This window comes from Orycteropus afer, unplaced genomic scaffold, assembly GCF_000298275.1.
Source record: "Orycteropus afer afer isolate SDZICR_OR568_19922 unplaced genomic scaffold, OryAfe1.0 scaffold00857, whole genome shotgun sequence".
In the NCBI taxonomy this organism is placed as follows: Eukaryota; Metazoa; Chordata; class Mammalia; order Tubulidentata; family Orycteropodidae; genus Orycteropus; species Orycteropus afer.
This window is the reverse complement of record NW_006922444.1, coordinates 464,645-484,676: the sequence shown is the minus strand read 5'-3', so window position 1 is coordinate 484,676 and position 20,032 is coordinate 464,645. Positions and strand designations below refer to the sequence as shown.

The following is a 20,032-nucleotide window of genomic DNA, read 5'->3' as shown; positions in this document are numbered from 1 at the left end:
TGGTGCGGGATCGGGCAGTGTTTCGTTCTGCTGTGCATGGGGTCGCTATGAGTCGGAAACGACTCGACGGCACTTAACAACAACAACATATTATCTCTTTTGGAAATTGTCTATTGAGTCTATAGAGAATTACTTAGAGCAGACTGAGAAGTAACTTAACTATGATCAATGATTCTTAATCTCAGCTTCTCAGATTGATGCCAAGCCTCCTTGCTGGTGATTTCTTGATACAACATCTATCAGAACTGGTACAGACATCTTTATGACCATCTAATTGGTTTATTTGAATGTACACTCAGCACTTTATTATGCAGCATATTGTTTCTTTATTACAATGAGACTGGAAAGCACATCTTATTTTGCTCTTCTTAGAGGTGATGAAATTAAATATCAGAAAAACTTATATTTGTACTTACTGCCCCAGGTGAGTAAGAAGTAAAATGAGGATTTAACTGCAGCTCTATCTAACGTCATCAGATGGTACAAACGGTTAACACGCTCCACTGCCAATAGAAAGGTTGAAACTCACATCTACCTGGAGATGCCTATCCCTTCCATTCCTCACTTTCTTTGATAAATTCACTGATAACCCCATCTATTAGTCCCCTGAATTAATTAGGATGGGCTATAAGTGTATAGGGAGCTCTGGTAGCATAGTGGCTAAAGCACTTGACTGCTAACCAGAAGGCTGGCGGTTCAAACCCACCAGCCACTCCTCGGAAGGAAGGTTGGGCAATCTACTTCCGTAGTGATACTTCCTCGGAAACCCAAGGAAGGGTCGCTATGAGTCGGGGCCGACTCGACGGCACATAACAACAACAACAACATAAGTGTATAAGACAGTGTACCCTGAAATACCAGTGACTTAATACCAATAAAAGTTTCTCTTTTGCTCTAAGCCCAGTGCATATACGCCTAAACCAGCAGGCCTCCCAGGCAGTGCTCCACCAGATACAGCATTGCTCTGTCCTGCACTGACTCATCATCTGGGACTTCAGGGTCCTCAGCTGGGTCATTTGCTCCTGGCTAGGCAATGCACAGAGAAGATAAAGAATCACTGCGGACCTTTTCAGGGCCAAAACTGGACTGGGGTACATTTATTGCCACCCATTAATAACAAGGCTACACCTGGATGCAAAGAGGCTGGGTAGTGTGGTCTGTCTTTGTGCACGGGAGGAAAATATAAAATGATTTGGTGAACAGATTGCATATTCTGAAACTTGTTTCCTCGTTTACTGGATTTCTCCCTCAGCTTTTCCTGCAAATGTTATTTTATTAGTTTTTGCACCACTCAAGAACCTTCTAACTCTTTCAATGGACCTTGTTGACCTAATGAAAACCACAGCCAAAATTATTAGTACAAATAAAAATTTCATTATAAATCCCTTATAATTCTATGTCCTATGTCACAGATATATTCTAACAAGCACCTACTGGAGACAGTACAGTAAAGAGTCTCCGAGATATCTTCAACCAGTTCCTTAAGCTCTTTATGCCTCAGTTTGCTCATCCATAAAATGGGGATAATATTGATATCTATCTCAGAAAGTAATTGTGATAATTAAAAGAGACAACATAAAAAGCTTAGAACACTGACTTACATATAGCATATGCTCAATAAATGTTAGCTATTGTTACTATGCGCCAGAAACTGTGATAGGTTCTGGGGATACCATGATGGATAAGGCAAAGAGGATGCCTTCCCTCAAATGGTTTAAAATTAGGTGAGAGAAACACTAAATAAGTAAAGAAGCAGGCAAATAATTACACATAATTACAGTGAGGTGATAGAGCAGTCATCTGCCAACTTCTTAATCTGTGTCTATAATAAAACATCTTGAGGGCAACCTCTATTGCTGAAAATATTCCATTATTTGTACATTCATTTACAAATCATCTCTATGTGCTACTTAATAGGTATTTAATATATTTAAACACATCAAATAAATTAAAGAATGATAAAATATGATATAAAATAACTTCTAATATGTTGCAAAATTAACTGTTTTTATATTTTCTGTAAGGAGCCCTGGTGGTGCACCAGTTAAGTGTTTGGCTGTCAACAAAGAGATCGGCAGTTTCAACCCACCAGCCACTCCTCAGCAGAAAAATGGGGCAGTCTGCTTCTGTAAAGATTTACAGACTTAGAAACCCTGTGGGCCAATTCTGCTCTATCCTATAGGGTCATTAGGAGTCAGAATTGGCTCAATGTCAATAGGCATACTATATATAATAAGGAAAAATGGACATTCAGGATGGGATTTATCATTATCATTATTTTCTTGTGCTTGCGTTATTGGCATTTTTTTCAATCAGAGATTATTTGAAGGAGACAATTTAAAGCATAGTTCATTTTTTGTAAGCATCATTTCCATTTCCTGATGGTTAGTTTAAACTAGATAATACAATGGAATCCACCATATGAGATTGACACAAATGGTAGCTCATCAAAGTGTGTCAGAATTTAGCATAGAAATCTGTTTATCTTTATTAAATTTTCTACAATGTGGCCCTCCCATAGTTCTTCCAGAATGTAAATACCTTACACGGAATACAACAGTTCTGCCATGCAAATCAACTAAGACCTCAATTACAATATACAAGATTAAGCATGTCATCATAGTAGAAACATAGGGGACTAGTATGTCATCAAAGCAGAAACATAGGGGCTAGGTTCTCAGAGGAACCTTCCCCCAACGCAGAAGCAGCAGCTACTGGAGAGGACACACCATGAGGCCTTGCTGGCCTAACTTTTCCCATTAATAACGATACTGCAGTCAGGTTTCAGTTTCTCAGCTTAATAAAACTCCCTCTATTCTTAATTTTCTAGTAATTTGTATAGAGGTTGAATGTTGTTATTATTTTCCTACAGAAAAAAAATGCCCAAAACAATAGTAAGAAACAATTTTATGAGATTTGTAAACTCATTAGTAATCTAAAAATGAAATGCAAAGTGGAAAAAAAAATCCCTTTCTGAAAATTTCCCAAGCACTGCATTGTTTAGGCATAAAGAAATCAGTTGCCATGGAGTCAGTTCTGACTCATGAGACCCGTGTGTGTCAGAGAACTGTAATCCACATGGTTTTACTGGCTAGTTTTTCTGAAGTAGATTGCCAGCAGCAGCTCTGGGTGGACTCAAGCCTCCAGCTTTTCAGTCAGGCACAGTAACTGTTTGCAGGACCTAGTGCTACCACATGTCATTGTAAACCAAACCTCAGGATATTGCTGATCACTGTGGAAGGCAGGGAAATGGAATCAAGAAGAAGCGTATAGAGACAAATTATTGGGAATGTTATATTTCTTAGGTTGCATAACAAGTTTATGGATGATCATTAAGTAATTATGTTTAATAACATACATTCTATGCAGCTATGAGTCAGGGCTGACTCGACGGCACATAACAACAACAACAACAATGCAGCACTGGGTTACTCAGTAAGTGAGATAAGCATGGGCTCACTTGTGCTTACTTATTAATCTGTAGTGAGCAATTTCATTTTTTTTACCACACCAAAAATTTACTTTCTAGGCATGGCTGGCATCTATCTCTCTTCCAACCCCACAACACCCTCCTACAAATTCAAAGCCTCTTTTCAAACTTATAATCCCTGAGAGGAATGGAGTATTCAGTAAGCAATGTAAGCACAGGCTTACTTGTGCTTATTACTAATCTATAGTGAACAGTTTTACATGTTGTTCACCACATCAAAAATTGAGTCTAACTGAATCATTTCTATAAAGTCATTTACAAGGACTTTTGATGGCTCTTTCTATCACTGTCATTTATGTAACTATGTTCATGGAACTGAAGACAGGATACATGAGTGTAGATATTGATACATGGACATAAACATGTGCATCTACAATTACTGCAGAAGTTTTACTGTATCAGGTAAAACTTTAAAGTGTAGGTACCCAGTGCTTTTGTATAATAGTGAGGTATCATGGCATCTGGAAATTCTATCTTTGAGACACTCAAAGTGTAATGGAATTGTAAGAGCAGAAGGTAGTTGGAAAACAATTACTTAGGACTCCCCTTCTCTCACTTCTGCTAACTGAACAGATTTGAATCCACCAGCCACTCAGCAGGAGAAAGATGTGGCAGTCTGCTTCTGTAAAAAAAATTGACATCCTTGGAAACCTTATGAAGCAGTTCTACTATGTCCTATAGGGTCACTTTGAGGCAGAATTTGACTCAACAGTAATGGATATCTGCATTTATCTTTAAAATCAAATAACCATATATGTTCCTACATTCTTCTAAGAACTTTATAATCATTATTGAAGAAATACAACCAGAATGTTTCTTAGAAGCAAGGATGATAAGACTTTAACTCACTTACTTTAGACCTGCCATCAGAAAAGACCAATGGCTAAAAAAAGGATATTATATTTGATAAGGTAGAGGGCCAACAAAAATGAAGGAAACTCTTAATGAGATGAATTGACATAAGGACCTCAACAACAAACTCAAACTCACCAATGAGCATGAAGATTATATAGGACCAGGCAACCTTGTTGTATATAAGGTCACCATGAGTCTGAGCTGACTGAACAATTAATAACAACTTATTCAACACAGATTTAGCTTGTATACAAAAACTTCTGAGAAGAACATTGTGTTTTCAAGATGTCAACTCCTATTTTATTGTTATTATTCTCAAAGTCAAGAACATTCGCATTTGTTTTTATTAAGCATCAGATGGAACTAACGAGTTTTCTTATCACCACCAACCTTACCCAACCCTGATCATACTCCTCCTGATGATAGTGCCTCTCTCCTGAGGTTCTTGTTAGATTCAAGGAGTTCATTAAAAACACATAGAATGGTGCCTGAACACTGAAAGAAATCAATGAGTCAGCTTTTAGTACCCATGCAAATATAATAAATGCAAGGATTTTTGTCTCTTCTCTGCTATCTTCCATCCCCAAAACAATATTAGTGCGTGCCTAGTGCTCAATAGAAATTTGCAGAGTAAATAAATGAATCTGATAGTCACTTTGGCTTTAGAAAAAAGAGTAGGGACTTAAGGGAAAATGGGAAGAGATAAAGAAATAGAAGACATTATAAAGAAACAGAGATAATAGCTCTAGCTGAACAACAGACTTTGATATAAGACTTTACAAAGTCCCATAGGTCCTCACACAATTTGTGAAAGTGACATTGTTACTGCCTCTATTTTTAAGTGTAGAAGTTGAAACCCAAGAAAGTTAAATAGTCCGTGAATTGGTAAGCCCGATGTCTAACTTGACTCTTCTAATTCCATCCTGCACAAATTTAGATCCTCTAACAGGGAAAGAAGCCAAAGCAAAGGGAGTTAACAGGAGCAACTGTCTCTGTTCTGCTGGACAGAAATGAATCAGTCCTGCTAGAGGACATGCTGGTAACCTGCTCTCCCTGCCTTTGCTCCCCAGCATTCCAAGCCAACATTAATCCTCACTGCTTCAAAAGAGTGTGCAGTCCTGCTTGGTGTCCCCTCCTTCACTCTTTGCTGTGGGGTCTTGAGGTGGGAAGAGCCCTGAAAGAAAACTTAGAAAACCTTGGTTCTAACCTGCTCTGAACTTATTGTGTGAGTTTGAGTGAATTCTTTAACCTTTCCCCATTTATTTATTCATTTGCCTACTGAAAGCATGAGGTAAGGAGATAAGAGGAAAGTACCTTGAATATCATAATAGAGAAGGGAATGGATTTCATCAAGTACTGTTTCAGTTGTCATAAAGCATTATCTCATTTAATCGGTGGTATTATCCATTGTATAGATGAGGTACTTGGACTTCCAAGAAATTCCCCCATTCACATAATCTCATGGGTTTTCCTGAATGAGGGAGCGAGTGTAAAAGCCCTTCAATATCACGCTAAGAGCCTATGGATTGGACCCTGAGAGAGAACAGTCACATCTTACATTTACTTGTATCCCCAGTGCCTCACTCATTGGCAACACTCCATAAATATTTGATGAAAAAAGGTTGAATGAATAAATGGGATTATTAAGAAATCAAATGATGTATTGCATTGGAAAAATCTGCTGCAAAGGACCTCTTTAAAAGTGTTAAAGAGCAAAGATGTTACTTGGAAGAATAAGGTACACCTGGCTCAAACCATCATATTTTCAATTGCTTCAAAAGCATGTGAGAGCTGGACAATGAATAAAGAAGAATGCAGAAGGAGTGATACATTTGAGTTGCGGTGTCTGTGAAGAATAGTGAGTGTGCCATGGACTGCTAGAAGAATGAGCAAATCTGTCTTGGAGGAAGTACAGCCACAATGCTCCTAAGAAGCGAGAATGGCCAGACTTCATCTCTCACACATTGGCCATGTTGCCAGAAGGGACCAATCCCTAGAGAAAGATCTCACACTTGTAAAGAAGAAGGTCAGCAAAAAAGGAGAAGACCCTCAATGAAATGGATTGATTCAGTGGCTGCAACAATGGCTCAAACATGGAAAAGATTGTGAGGATGGTGTAAGACCGGACAGTGTTTTGTTCTGTTGCAAATAGTGTTGCTATGAGTTAGAACTGACTCAAGGGCACCTGACAATGACCTTATTACTATGAAAAGATCTAGGAGGACAATCTTCATTGCATACATCAAACTAGAGAGATGAAGCCTGTGTCAGATGCTACAAAATGGGAAGTCTCATAATTTCCTGGATGAATGGAGATTCCCTGGATTATCACTTCTTCACAAAGTCCCCCTTAACCTTAAACAGTGTCCTCATGGCATTTTTTACCTCATTGTTTCTCAGTGTGTAGATCAGAGGGTTCAACAAGGGTGGCATCACAATGTTGAAGAGGATGACAAGTTTGTCAGCAGCCAGGGTAGTGGAGGGACGAATGTACATAAACATGGGGGGCACGAGAACCAAAAGGACAGTGATGATGTGTGAGCCACATGTGGACAGAGCCTTGCGCCTACCCTCCAATGACTGGCTTCTCAGGTTCAGTAAGATGACTATGTAGGAGATGATGAGAACAAGAAAGGACACTAAAGAAATCATACCACTGTTGGCCACCACAATGAGACCCACAACATAGGTGTCTGCACAGGCAAGCCTCAGCAGGGGATGAACATCACAAAAGAAATTATCGATCTCATTGGGTCCACAAAAGGGCAGCTGGACTGTGAGGAGGGTCTGCAGGATGGAATGCAAGAAGCCAGGCACCCAAGATGCTCCTGCCAGTAGACTACACTTCTGCCGATTCATGATGGTTGTGTAGTGCAGGGGCTTACAGATGGCCACATAGCGATCATAGGCCATGGCTGTGAGGAGAAAGATCTCAGTGCCACCAAAGAAGTGGGCAGAAAAGAGTTGGGTCATGCAACCATTGAAGGAGATGGTCTTGCATTCCATGAAAGTGTCTGCAATCATCTTGGGTGTGGTAGCAGATGGATAACACATGTCGGCAAAAGACAGGTGACTGAGGAAGAAATACATGGGAGCATTCAAGGTCTTGCTGGCATTGATAGTGACAATGACCAGAAGGTTCCCCAGGACAGTGAGTACATGGAAGAGGGAGAAGACTACAAAGCAAGCATGTTGCATCTCCCTGCTCTGGAAAAGGCCGAATAAAACAAACTCAGTCACGTTGTTCTTGGTGCCCATGGATTCTCTTCTTCAAGCACCAAGGAAGTGATTGGCTCTGCAAGGACAAAAAGTACATAATATAAAAAAGTTTCTCAAGTCCAAAGAGTCAAAAAAACAGTACTCATATCCCAGCTATGCTACATACTGTGAACTTCAACAAATCAATTAACTTTTCGGGACCTTAAGCTATTTGTAACTTCTGTGTTTACATTGCATCTGGTACACAGCACCATCATGATACTTATGATATTGTTCTGTAATTATTTATTTACATGTCACCTCTCTCCGTGAGTCTAAGAGTTGCTTGAAGGAAAGTTCTTGACTTCTGGTGTCTGGTAATGACTAGTTTGATATCTGGCACACAATATGCTTTCGAAAAATGTTTGTGGAATAAAAGAATGAACAAATAACAGCCCTGTATACTTCCACATGTTCAAAATTCAACTCCTCATCTTTCCTAAAAAGTACATATACAGCTAACAGATATCAGTCTCAGTTGATGGAAACTCTTATTTTCTGGTTGCTTACCCTAAAAATCTTAGATTCCCCTTTCTCTCACATCTCGTACCTAATTCATTAAGAAATCTTTTTGTCTTTACCTATTACATGTAATCAGAACCTAACTACTCCTCATCACCACTACAGCTACCAACAGGGTCTGAGCCACAATCATCAATTATTTGCTTCCTAACTGGGGTCCATAATTGTCCTCTTTATATTTATCACACCCCTAGTCTATTCTCATTAAACCACCAGAATGCCGTCTCTAAGCCCTACAATGTCTCCTCATTCCATCAGAGTTAAAACCAGCTTCTTTACTATGATCCCTAGGATCTCACATAAGCAGGCCCCAATAGACTCTCTAACTAAAGTCATCTCCTCCCACTCTCCCTCTTGTTCCTTCTTTCCCTAGCATTCTGACTTCCTTCATGTTCTTCAGATACACAAGACATGCTACCACCTTGAGAACTTTCCACTGGTTATTCCTTCCATTTGGAACATTCCTCCCCTGGTTATCTATTGGCTGTTATCCTCTAAAGTACCTAGCACCATGTCCAATGCCTTTCCCAACAGGGCTGTTTTAAGGATAAACATTAAAAAAAAGAGAGAGAGATGTTGACATTAGGAAGGTGAACTTCAAGTCTGTTCTTCTGATACTTGAAAAACCACAGTAAGTACTACAGTGAGTACATAGCAACAACTGGATGGTAGAAAATGGTTATAAATGGCTGATTATCAAGCATGTGGGGTAGAGAACACAGTCCTACAGGAGTACGTTTGAGCATTGCTTTCATCATAACTACTCTGGTATTGTGGTTGCATAAACAAATCAAATTAAGTTTCTTACTGTAAAATTTGTGAAAGCTGGAACCTGTGTAAGGCAGAAACCTGTCAGAGAAAGAAAACTCAACTATTTCCATGAAAACAAGTGATAGTGACCAAACTACACCCTGTAAAGGACAACGCATAGGTAGAAGAAAGCAAAAGGGCTCCTTCAGCATATTTAAGGTCCCAGGTGGTGCAAAAGGTTAGTGGTGGACTACTAACCTCAAGGTTGGTAGTTCGATCCCTTGAGCAGTTCAGCAGAAGAAAGACATGGCAATCTGCTTCTGTCGAGATTAGAGTCAAGAAAACCCTGTGGGGCAGTTCTACTTTGTAACACATAGGGTCATCATGACTCAACAGCTACCAATTTGGTATTTTTATTTTCAGCATATTTACAAGAACTGTAATGAGTGTCGGGTTCTGGATCTCTAGGGCAGTGAAGGCCCTGTAAAGGGTTTACAAAAGACTGAGGGGAAGAATAGGAATGCCTGGGATGCAAACTCACTGAGGTTGGCACCAAGGGTTTGCTCAGAGGAACCAAGTTAAGGAGCAGCTGATGTTAGGAGAATAAGCCATGGCAATTTAGAGGCAAGAACAAGGAATTAATTGTCCCCTCCTAGGACTTTCTACCCATGCTTATTAAGCATCTTCCTCTCCCAGAGATTTCCAACTGAAAACATATGTATTGTTACAGTGAAATTGTTCTGTTATTCACTCCTAAAATTCTTAAGATGGTTTGACCAGACAGTTATATTAGGATAGAGAGGAGAGCTAGCTCTGCAGATAGCCAGCCAGTTCCTGCCATTGAAGGAGATGCTATAACCAAAAATAATATTATTGTGTTATATTCCCTCAAAAGATTTTGGTAGTAGGCAAATCAGTTGCCTTTATTTCATGAGAAAAGACACCCTACCACATTTCCTTGTTAAATAAAGTGTAAAGCATGCACATTGTTTCGATCTGGTCCTACGTAACTCTTCAAAAAGAACAAACGACGGCATTGTGATGGAGGGACAGATGCCTGCATGGGATTACACAGCTGGTATACAGGCTGTCCACCGGACATTACACTGGGGGGTAGCATCATAGTCAGCAAGATCCCAAACTCGAGCCAGACTGTGAGACTGAATCCCAGCTCTGCCTCTCCCTAACTGAATAACACACAGAAAGTTACTTCACCTCTCAGAAACTCAGTTTTCCCATATGAAAAATGAAAATAGTGATTGAAGTTATCACCTAGGGTGGCTTTTGTGAGGCTCCTATGAAGTAATGCATATAAAAGTATTTAGCATAATTCCTGACACTTCAGAGGTGCTTGGGAGTCCTTTGAGTGGGCAGGTGGTAAACTCTTTGACTATTTCTCTATTTATAAGCTTTTACGTTACTCCCAAATTTTGCTATAATCAATGACCCTAAAGTAAATCTTCAGACAATTGTCCCTAACATTGGTTCTTGAAATGGGAAAGGTGAGATGAATGCCATGAGCATTTTTTACCATCAGGTAGAGTCTCAATGCAAGCTGATGACAACTTCTATGACAGGAATGAGAGAGCACGCTGATAAAACATAGACAATCATTAACTCCCAAGCCACAACACTCTTTTCTGGTCTAAACATCTCCAAACACCTTCAACCTCTCCTCCAAGGATTTATTTCTGTCCTTCTTTGCTCCTCTCTTGAACTCTACAAATTTCTCCCACATCCTTAATTCATAAATACATCCTAGAATATAGTGTGTCAGTCAGTACCTAACCAAGACTGAATATAGTACAAAAAAAGATGCTCCACTTCTTGTAGCTCACAGTACTGCCACCTTTGTGAAGCTCCTGGGTCAGGCACTGTTCATGAATTTCACACATTATCCCAGTTCAAACTCGTCACCACTTTTTTTTATCTCTTTTTATCTAGACACACCTGATCATTCAGGCTGTCTTCCTATGTAACCACCCATAGATTAATGTTTGTTATTACTGATAATGCTACAATGTGCATGTAAGTGTTCACCTTTGTTGTATCTCTTGTGCACCTCTCTGTGTCTTCTTTTTCCTTGGTGTTATTGTGCTGGTCACTTGCATTTGATGTATTGCCTTTCCCTTCATTCAAATCAATACTTGTCTCTTACCTATCTAGAAGTTCTCATCAAAACTTTTTAGGTATTAGTGTACTCACTTTACAGATAAAGAAAATCAAGCTCAAACATTTTAACATTTAAGTCACTTCTTCAAGATCACTGATAGGAAATGCCACAATGGGAATTAAAAGCAAATCTGTCTGATTCCAAAACTAATGCTCTTAATATACTCTCCATACCTCCTTCACTTTTTCATGAGTTAAAAATTTCAGGAATTAACACAGAACTTGACTTTGCATAAGGAAGCAACATGATTCTGTGAAAGGCACTGGTCTATAGACCAAAACACCTCAGTTTTAGTCCCAATGCAGTGACTAATATTTGGGTGGCCTCAAACGACTCCCTCCTTCTCTTTGGTGCTCTGTGTCCCCATCTATAAAAGATAAGTGTTGGACTAAGTGCTATGATTCTAAGCAGGAAAAACAAAAAGATGTAAAACAAATAATTTCACTGAAAATGATAATTTGTGCCTAATTAAAAATAAGTAGAAAGCAAGTGTGTGCCTTTCCATCTTTACTAATTCCTTTGCTACTTTCCCTGAGAATTGGTGGAAGACTGAGTTGCACATGACTCATTTGCCATGCTTTGTACTGCCTTTAATCTCTCATCAGTTGACAGATACATCCTCTGTCTTAAAAAAGATTAAAATGTAAAAATTATTTTAAGTATTCTTTTAAGCATCAGATATCCAGGCAATTCATTTATGTAAAAGAACATCTTGCCAGGTGGACCTGCACTCTGGGAAATGGGTTCCAAGACTGGACTTGTTCTACTTTTTAAAACTAATGTGGTGTCAGGGACCCAGAACAGAACAGCCCATGGGAAAGACGGAAACACAGCCTGCTCTGCAATCCTGACCCCTCCACTCTGCACACACATCTTTCCAGCTCTTGCTCTGAGCATTCACCTGGAAACTCTCTACATAATTAAATACATATGGGACTCCCTCCAAGCTTGATGGTATCATCTCCACAAGTATAAGGAATAGTAACTAGAGCTATATAATTACATCAACTTTCAATTATTGAGCAAATGCTATATGCCAGACCCTGTCCATATCTCTCAATTCTTCTACCAACATCACTATGAGAAAGCTACTATGATTGTTTCTGGTTTTCAAAGGAGGAAAGTGAAGGTTGGAGCAAATGAGTGACTTGGCAAAGTTCATTTGCACAACCTGCAAGAGGCAGAGTCGGAAATGGAATCCAGTGTACCAGGCTTTAAAGCTACCTTCTTGGTCCCTAGCCCAAACCCACAGCCATCAAAGTGATTCCAATTCATAATGACCCTCATTGGGTTTCCAAGGCTGTAAATCTTTACAGAAGTCGATTGCTTCATCTTCCTCCATAGAGAAGCTGGTGGGTTTGAACCACTGACTTTCTGGTTAGCAGCCAAATGCCTTACCACTATACCACCAGAGTATAGAACAAGAAATTGAGAGCATTTGATTAACCAAAATGCATGTCCTCAGTTACTAAGGGGTGAACAAGAAAACATCTATAGGAAAAGGATTTCAATGGCACTGTGGGAATCTTGGGGGGAAAGAATTCAATCCCCATGCAAAAACTCACACTTGATGCATTTGAAGACAGAAGCCTAAGAAGCACTCAGATACTGACCAGCAGGACTTTCATCTAGGGGATCAGAAATGAACAAAGCAAGTGTGGACATCTGTTCTATATAAGAGTTCTTGGTCAATTTAGCTTTGTTCTAGCTAGACAGTGCCAGAGAGACAGAGCCACACAGGAACTGACCTGAGTGAGCTTCACCCTCCTCAGTTGAGTGACCTAAGTCATGGAGTCTGGCAGGAGAAGTGAAAGATGCAGGAACTTTTAAAAAGGGTTTAAGGGGAGTTCAAGTGGTATTGCCCCACCCATAACCATCACCAGACTTGAGCACCTCTACTTTGGAAAACATAGAACACTCATTTTCAGCAGAAGTGCCTTGAGCCTTGCTAATGAAACCCAGAGGCATTGTATCCCAATTAGAGGAATGGGCCATGGAGACAGCAATACCCCCTTGTCACATTAACTTGGTGTTTCAGTCAAACTGTAGAGGTTAAAGAAGCCACTGTTTATATTCTTGCTTGAGCTCCTGTTCTCAGTCATCATAAGCCCATTCATTCAACATGTAATTATTAAGCAGCTACTATGTGCAGGGCAGGGAGCTCTGGTAGCATAGTGGCTAAGACACTTTGCCTGCTAACCAGACGGCTGGCGATTCAAACCCACCAGCCACTCCTCGGAAGGAAGGTTGGGCAATCCTACTTTCGTAGTGATACTGCCTCGGAAACCCAAGGAGGGGTCGCTATGAGTCGGGGCCGACTCGACGGCACATAACAACAACACAACAATGTGCAGGGCATAGTTTTGTGCCATCTCTTTGGGAAAATACACTGAATTGAATTCAATATACAATGACCTTTTTCTAAGTAGCAAGGAGAAGTTTAAACTAAAATAGCCCCCTGACAACAAATTTATGTTAATATGTTATTGATAGGTGCCACTGAGTCAGTCTTTAACTCACAATGACGCCATGTGACACAGCACAACTGCCCTCTGGGGTTTTCTAGGCTGTCATCTTTATAGCAGCAGGTCTCCAGGCCTTTCTACCATGAAGACACTGGGTGGGTTCAAGCAGCCAACCTTTGGGTTAGCAGCCAAGCTCTTAACTGTTTGTGATACCAGGGTTCCTTTAAGTTAACACAGCCTGCTGAAAGTGGTTCTAGACTGTGAGGTGGGTAAAACAAACAAGGAGCAGTATGGTGTTCTGCTTAAGAAAGAAGACTGAGGGGTCAAGCTGCTTTGTTTAAGGTCCTACTCTGCCACTCTCTGGGTGTATAACTTCCAACAAATGGCTTACTCTCTCTGGGATACCATTTACTCATCTGCTTTTTTTGCTTCTTAGATTAAAAGAAATAAATATAGAACTGCACAATCATAGATGGAAATATTAACAATTCCCAGGTAGTGGCAGTGTAATTAGACAAAAAAAAAAAAAGAAAACCAGTAAAGACTAAAAGAACTGAACAACATATGATCCCCCTTAATGATATTTACAGAGCACCAGACTGTAAAACTGAAGAATACACATTTTTTCAAACACGCATGGTATATTCACCAAGACAGACCTAATGTTTCAATGAATGTAAAAGGAATTACATCATTTAGAGTATGTTCTATGACCACAGGGAATTAAATTAAGAATCAATAACAATCAGATAATCAAGGAAAAATCACAAATGGGAATTGGAAATTGACAACATATTTCTCAATGATAAATTGATTAAAGAAAAAATAATCAAAAAATAGAATGCATTCTTAATTGATTAATAATGAAAATACAAAATGTAAAACATCAACATGGGATATAGCTAAATCCTTGCTTAAAGGAAATTTTTAGTTTTAAATTCTTATATTAGAAAGGCTAATACATGTGCCAAGCGCCCTCTGAACTTTAGGATGTCATCTTCATAAGTATAAGGAATAGTAACTAGAGCTGTAAAATTACATCAACACAGTGGCTGCAACTATGGGCTGAGGTTAGCAAGGATTGTGAGGCTGGCACAGGACCAGGCAGTGTTTCATTCTGTTGTGCACAGGGTTGCTACGAGTCAGAGCTGACTCGATGGCACCTAACAACAATATATTAGAAAGGAAAAGAAATGTCTAAATAGGTTTAAAAAAAAAAAAAAGAAAGAAACCCACTGTCTAAAATCCACAACTGAGGTTTACACCTTCAGAGCTAGAAGAAAAGAATAGTATATTTAAACTTTCTAAGTAGAAAGAAGGGAATAAGAAAGATAAAAACAAAAATTAATCACATATAAAAGAAAAACTGAAAATATTTAATGCAAACATGGTTTCTTTGAAATAGTCAACAAAACTAATAAACCCATAGATAAATAGATGATCGATAGATATAGATATAGATGACAGATAGATGATAGATGGATAGATATATAAATACATAGATGATAGATGATAGATAGATAGACAGACAGACAGATGATTGATAGATATAGATAGAGAAAATACAAAATTTTATGCTAGGAAGAAAAGAAGATAGCACTACAGATCCCACGGAAAGTAAAGGATAGTAAGAGAATATTCTGAATAACTTTATGGCATCAAATTCTACAACTTAGGTGAAATGTATAAATTCCTACAAAAATATAACTTACAAAATTGACCCAAAATAAAACAAAAATTTGAATATCTCAATATCTATTAAAGAAATTAAATTCATAGTATATGAACTCTCAAAAAACAAAAACTCCAGGCCAAGATGATTTTGGTGGTAAATCCCATCAAACATCTAAAGAAATAAGGAGCCCTGGTAGCACAGCGCCTAATGCATCTCACTGCTAACCAGAAGGTTGGCAGTTCAAACCCACAAGCCACTCCGCAAAAGCAAGACTGGGCAATCTACTTCCGTAAAGACTTACCACCTCAGAAACACAATGGGGATTGCTATGAGTCAGAATCAACCAGATGGCAGTGGGTTTCATTTTTCTACCTATTTACTTATTTAAAGAAATAACACCGAATTTAACACAAATACATTCAGAAAATAGAAAAGAAGGGAAAACTTCCCAAGCCATTTATTGAGACCAACATAACTTTGCCACCAACACCTAAAAAAGACATTTCAAAAGAATAGGATTACAGACAGACCAATATCCCTTATGTACATAGATGGAAAAAAAAATCCTTATCCAAGCATTTTTTAATCAAATTCAGTAATACAACAAAAAGATAATACACCATGACCAAGAGGGGTACAGGGAGAGAGTACAGGCTTAGGAATCAGGCAGACCTGGGTTTGATTCAGGCCCTAGGAGTTACTAACTGTGTGACCTTGATCAAGACACTGAAAGTTTTGATCAATAATTCCATAGAAGAATCCTGATATAAAGGGGAAAATGCAGAACAGAAGTAGAAATTTGTATGGATTCCAGATTTTCTGGAGCCAAGAGGGCTGGATGAACCCCTGAAAGTATTGCCCTGAGATAATCTTTAAAACCTAAACCAGAAATATCCCCTGAAGTTTTCCTAAAACCAAATAATTTAGCTTACCTAGAAAAAATGCCTGCCTTGAGAATCATGCTCTTTTAAGGACTATCTGTACAGGATCAAATTGATAATAGCCACTCCAAACAGAAACACTAGGGAGTAGTGAGTTTATGTAAATAGGGGAGGAACAACTCAAAAAAGGAGAGTTCGGATGGTTGCCCAACTTGAAGAATGTAATTAATGTCACTGACTTGTACATACAGAAACAGTTGAATTGGTATATGTTTTGCCCAAAAATATTTAAAAAAAAAAAAAAGACATTGACCTCCCAAAATTTCTTCATGGATAAAGGAGAGAAAGGAGCACAGTGCCTAAGGTATCTGATTGCTAACCAGAAGGTTGGTGGTTCAGACCCACAAGCCACTCCACAGAAGCAAGACTGGGCAATCTACCTCCATAAAAATTTACCACCTCAGAAACCCAATGGGGGTTGCTATGAGTTGGGATCAACTCAATGGCAGTGAGTTGGTTTTAGTTTTTGATATAAAACAGTGAATCACGCCAGGCTGTTATAGGATCAAATGAGATAAGATCTGTGAAGCATTTTGGTAAATTGTAAAACACACACACACACACACATACACTTTGTTGTTGTTAGGTGCCATCGAGTCATCTTGGACTCATAGCAACTCTATGTACAGCAGAATGAAACACTGCCCAGTCCTGTGCCAGCTCCATGATCCTTGCCATACCTGAGCCCATCATTGTAGCCACTGTGTCAATCCATCTTGTTAAGGGCCTTCCCCTTTTTCATCGACCCTCTGCTTTACCAAACATGATGTCCTTCTCCAGGGAATGGTCCCTTCTGACAACATGACCAAAGTAGGTGAGACAAAATCTGGCCATTCTCACTTCCAAGGAGCATTCTGGATACATTTCTTCCAGGACATATTTGTTAGCTCTTTTTGTAGTCAATGGTGCTTTCAGCATTCTTCACCAATATCACAATTCAAAAGCATCAACACTTCTTTGGTCTTCTCTATTCATTGTCCAGCTCTCACATGTATATGAGACAATTGAAAATACCATGGCTTATGTCAGGCACACCTTAGTCTTCAAGGAGTTATCTTTACTCTTCAGCACTTAAAAGAGGTGTTTTGCAGCCAATTTTCCCAGTGCTATAGGTCATCTGATATCTTAACTGCTGCTTCCATTGGGGTTGATTATAGAACCAAGTAATATGAAATCTTTGACAACTTCAATCTTTTCTCCATTTATTATGATGCTGCTTATTGGTCCAGTTGTGAGGATTTTTGTTTTCTTTATATTGAGGAGTAATCCATACTACAGACTGTAGTCTTCAGTCTTCATCAGTAAGTGCTTCAAGTCATCCTCACTTTCAGCAAGCAACGTTGTGTCATCAGCATATCGCAGGTTGTTAATGAGTCTTCCTCCAATCCTGATGCCATGTTCTTCTTCATATAGTTCATTTGCTCAGCATATAGATTGAATAAATATGATGAAAGAATGCAACCTTGACACACTCCCTTCTTGATTTTAAACCATGCAATGTCCCCTTGTTCTGTTAGAGTGACAGCCTCCTGGTCTGTGTACAGGTGCTTCATGAGTACAATTAAATTTTCTGTAATTCCCATTCTTCTCAATGTTATCCATAATTTATGATCCACACAATCGAATGTTTTTGTGTAGTCAATAAAACACAAGTAAACATCTTTCTGGTATTCGTTGCTTTCAGCTAAGATCTATCTGACATCTGCAATGATATCCCTTGTTCTACGTCCTGTTCTAAATCCAGCTTGCATCTGTCAATATACTGCTGCAACTGTTTTTTAATTATCTTCAGTAAGATTTTACTTGTGTGCAGTGTTAATGATATTGTTAGATAATTTCCACATTCTATGGGATCACCTTTCTTTGGAATGGGTATAAATATGGATCTCTTCTAGTAAGTTGGCCAGGTAGCTGTCTTCCAAATCTCTTGGCATGACCAAGCGAGTGCCTCCAACGCAGCATCCATTTGTTGAAACATCTCAATGGGTATTCCGTCAATTCCTGAAGCCTTGTTTTTCACCACTTCCTTCAGTCCAGCCTTGACTTCTTCCTTAAACACCATTGGTTCTTGATCATATGCCACCTCCTGAAATGGATGAACATTGACCAGTTCTTTTTGGTACAGTAACTTTGTGTATTCCTTCCATCTTCCTTTGATGTTTCCTGCATCATTCAATATTTTGCCCATAGAATCTTTCAATATTGCAACTAGAGGTTTGAATTTTTTCCTCAGTTCTTTCGGCTTGAGAAATGCTGAGCGTGTTCTTCCCTTTGGCTTTCTAACACCAGGTCTTTGCACATTTCATTATAATCATTGACTTTGTCTTCTCGAGCTGCTCTTTGAAATTTTCTGTTCAGCTCTCTTATCTTCTCATTTCTTCCATTTGCTTTAGCTACTCTTTGTTCAAGGGCAATTTTCAGAGTATCTTGTGACATCCATTTTGGTCTTCTCTTCCTTTTCTGTCTTTTTAATGACCTTTTACTTTCCTCATGGATGATGTTCTTGATGTCATCCCACAATTCCTACAGTTTTCAGTCTTTGGTGTTCAATGCATCAAATCTATTCTTTAGATTGTCTTCAAATTCAGGAGGGATGTATTCAAGCTCATATTTTGGCTCTCATGAACTAATTTTAATTGTCTTCAACTTCAAATTGAACTTGCATATAAGCAGTTGATGGTCTGTTCCACAATCAACTGCTGGCCATGTTTTGGCTGAAGATATTGAGCTTCTCCATCACCTCTTGCCACAGATGTAATCAATCTGATCCTTGTGTACTCCATCTGGTGAAGTCTACATACATAGCTGCAGTTTGTGTTGTTGAAAAAAGGTATTTACAATGAATAAGTCATTGGTCTTGCAAAATTCTATCATGTGATCTCCAGCATTATATCTATCACCAAAGCCATGTTTTCCAACTACCAGTGATTCTTTTTTGTTTCCAACTTTTGCATCTCAATCACCAGTGAAAATCGGCACATCTTGATTGCATGTTCGGTCAATTTCAGACTTCAGAAGTTGGTAAAAATCTTCAATTTCCTCATCTTTGGCTTTGGTAGTTGGTGTGTAAATTTGAATAATATTATTATTAACTGGCCTTCTTTGTAGGTATATGAATATTATCCTATCACTGACAGCATTGTACTTCAGGATAGATCTTGAAACAGAGAAGAAACAGCTGCAAACATCCATTAATAATCAGAACATGAAATGTACAAAGTGTGAATCTAGGAAAATTGGAAGATGTCAAAAATGAAAGAGAATGCACAAAGATTCATGTCCTAGGTATTAATGAGCTGAAATGGACAAGCTTTGGCCCTTTTGAATCAGACAACCATATGATCCACTATGCTGGGAATGATGAGTTGAAGAGGAATGGAGTGGCATTTATCATAAAGAATGTTTCAAGAATATTTTCACTATTTATATCTAAATATTCTAAGGAGCTCTAGTGGCATAGTGGTTAAGACATTCAGCTGCTAATCAAAAGGTCAAATGTTCAAACCCACCAGCCACACTAAGGGAGAAAGATGAGACTCTCTACTTCCATAAAGATATACAGCCTTGGAAAACTTAAGAGGCGGTTCTACTGCATCCTAAAGGGTTACTATGAATCAGAACCAATGCATTGGCAGTGGGTACAAATATTATTCTCAGAAATAACATTAGGAGTGAATAGTGGTTTGTCTTAGGCTGTGGAACATTGGTATATTACTAAGACAATTGAGATGTAAAGAGATACACAAACTATTTATTCATTTACAAGCTAAAACACAAATGACTTCCAAAAACCTAATTAAGCAAATGGCTTTTTATTGTATTTTATTTAGAGTAAAATATACAAAGGTGAATAAAATCCAGTCCATATTCTCAAAGCAGTGGCATTCTAATGGCGATGGATGA

General features: G+C 38.8%; 1 protein-coding gene across 1 annotated transcript; it reads right to left on the bottom strand.

Moving 5' to 3' along the window:
- Positions 1–6,673: 6,673 nt before the first annotated feature.
- Positions 6,674–7,603, bottom strand: LOC103212134 (olfactory receptor 4S1). Its single transcript, XM_007958133.1, has one exon. It carries the CDS (start codon positions 7,601–7,603, stop codon positions 6,674–6,676), a length of 930 nt encoding a protein of 309 aa, XP_007956324.1.
- Positions 7,604–20,032: the final 12,429 nt, after the last annotated feature.

What these genes read in the sequence shown, in the direction of transcription:
- LOC103212134 (XM_007958133.1), bottom strand. Translation starts at nt 7,603, where the DNA reads ATGGGCACCAAGAACAACGTGACTGAGTTTGTTTTATTCGGCCTTTTC.